Source organism: Anneissia japonica, unplaced genomic scaffold, assembly GCF_011630105.1.
Source record: "Anneissia japonica isolate Jap-2015-1 unplaced genomic scaffold, ASM1163010v1 scaffold3945_len365852_cov175, whole genome shotgun sequence".
Lineage (NCBI taxonomy): Eukaryota > Metazoa > Echinodermata > Crinoidea > Comatulida > Comatulidae > Anneissia > Anneissia japonica.
In genome coordinates, this window is record NW_022684590.1 from 315,462 (window position 1) to 318,189 (window position 2,728).

General features: G+C 34.1%; 1 protein-coding gene across 1 annotated transcript in view; it reads right to left on the minus strand.

Moving 5' to 3' along the window:
• LOC117107027 (uncharacterized protein YER152C-like) overlaps window positions 1–1,394 on the minus strand; it is a 5,405-nt gene extending 4,011 nt beyond the window's left edge. Inside the window, exon 1 of the mRNA XM_033248547.1 lies at window positions 1,268–1,394. Within this exon, the coding sequence (XP_033104438.1) occupies window positions 1,268–1,394 (127 nt within the window). The remainder of the gene's footprint in view (window positions 1–1,267) is intronic.
• Between the last annotated feature and the right edge of the window lie 1,334 nt (window positions 1,395–2,728).

Below are 2,728 nucleotides of genomic sequence, written 5' to 3' on the forward strand. Positions count from 1 at the left end.
TATATATGGTTTTGATGATATATATCATCAGAAATCATCCTGTCAAACGTTTCATAATTTGACATCAATTCTTGTTCTCCTAGGAGTATAAAATGGTACCAGCATAATAGGCTGTGCCAAGGTAAACATAACCCTCTGTTGGGGGGAATTGGTGAACCTCTCACAGTATATTACACATTGTGGCCTAAATGCCTTGAGAAATATATATTAATGATACATAGTAATGAACTATACGATAGCAGACCTAAGGCTTACTTAAACTAATATTTGCAAAGTACAATACTTACGTTAGCTTTTTTAAAATAAAATATTAATTATAACTAGAGCAGTCACTCCATATGAGTGAACACATCTGCCCTATATACCAATAATACCAAAATACAGAAAAAAAAATTTCAAACATAATTTTTTGTGACCTTCATATTGACCCTTTGATCCCAAAATTTAACCACCGCCTCTCTCCATTAATGTGTTTTTCTTTTGTAATTCTTATTTTATATTTCCAATTTTGTGCGAATTGACCTCCATCTCGGTACAATATATACCGGTAACTATTAACTAAATTTTATGATCATTTTTTTTTTATGAAGAAAAGCGCCATGGGGATAGTCACTTGCGGTCCCAGCTGCTATTTGGCAGATCAGATTCAGGACTTAACCACCAAGAACAAGCTCTGTGTCCAGTGGTTAAGACACCAGGCTGGTTATCTGAAGGTCGTTGGTTCGATTTCCACCAAAATCACTTGCAAGATTTTTTTCGCAAGCATTTAGGAACGTAGTGAGCATTCAGTAATATAACACGTCAGTTACTGCCGGCCACCATCGATTCATAATAACAGTAAACATCCCATTTGAAACATAACTGCTTATACATTTTGTAGTGAATAAATATAATTATAATTGTCTGTTTCTCAGGCATACATAATAATAATAAATAAAACTGTCTCGTACAGATTGTTGCATGGGATATGTAGCAATTATATTTTATTTATGAAAAGTCGGTAAACAATTCGTGAAAAGGCCAAATTGTCACATAGTCATCATGACTAGTGGATGAAGGTTGGTAGAATTTGCTTCCCCTTAACTAAACTTAATCTAAAAACATATAGAACATAATGGAAAAATTCATAAAAGGTTAACTTTTAAAATATTAAATTAAATTTTGTTGAAATGAGATCATAGTTTTTGAGTTTTAAAGATTATTAAAAAAAATAGTAATCTTACTAATCTTATCTCCGTAGCTTTTAACATGAATTGAGCTGCGCTACGAAGTAAATCGACTCCCGGTCCTCCGACTTCCAGCGAGCATCGATCGTCTCTAATCTTATGATCCTCAGTGTATGTACTTGAGTACAGGCCGTAATCCCTCTCAATAATCTGTATTTCGTTAGCCATTGCGTGTCAAAGTAGTACTTAATATAATGTCGGGGAAGTTGGTCTGGGGCGACTTGGTCTTGATGTTTAGGTCTAGCTCCACTTGGTTATATAACGAATAAATGTAGTTATATAAAACGCTCATTTGCTTCGTGCTTTAAACGATCCCCTATTGGTTGTTTGTGTTTTTGTTTTTATTTGCCATGTTACGTAACTCATCTACAACCCGCAGATAAGACCTACATGCCAAAGGTGCAGGCTGGAATCATAAAGCATGGGTCAAAACAAATAACATTAATCACATAAACAATACGGTAGTATAGTTTAACTATAGGCATGATTGTTTTCGCTTGCGCCGTGACGTCAAGAATCAAGATTTCATTTCCTGCAAAAGCCAACGGTGGCAAAAATCCGTATAAAATTACATGACAAACATTACAATAATAATAATAATAATAATTTAAAAAGATATTCCTATCAATTCAGGAAAACAATGATTTATATGAATAGCACACGGCTTGGAATGGCTGGGGAAGTTTAGGCCATCAATTTTATACGTGTTGGCCTATTGCTGTTGTATGTTTAAAACAATAATAGCGATCAGTATAACACGGCTGAATAATGCATGTGACCGAGTTGGCTTGGGGCCGATATGAATGAACGAGTCGGCTAGGTGACTAGTTCACCATTGTCAAAAGACACAAGGACAGTGATAAGTCAAAAAATAAAAATTATTGGTCAAACCCGACCAACCAGAAATCTCGAAAATCTGATTTTTTTTTTTTTGTAAATACACACTACGCACATATGTCATTATCAAATATGTAAACAAAGAGAAAGATGCAAATATACGCACACATCCATGTCATGTTCAAATATGTACACACACACACATACACACACATATAAATAATAATAATATTTGTTCTGAAATGCAGCACATCACATTGTTTAACGAAACAAAATCAAGCAGTTCTCAATGAGCGAACAAAAAATAATAGTATTAATGATCTCATTCAACGATGTTACGTCACAAAATAAAAAACAACAATGAAATAAAAAGAGTCACGATGAACTTACAGCGCCGCATTGAGCACAGCTGCGCAACCGCAGTATACTAAAAAACGGACTGCGAGTTTCAGATTTTCAACTTAAAAATACAAGAAATCGAGCAATCCCCTCTAAAATTACCTAGACATTACATTTCTTGCGGTGCCCTAAACTCATTTTGATACTAATTTTATATTTATTTATTTATTTAGAAATCGTGACTAGGGTGCTTTCAGGTCGTGAAGTTCAAGCTGTAATTTTATAACGATGTCTTGTAATGGATTCGCATTATGTTATTTTAATAT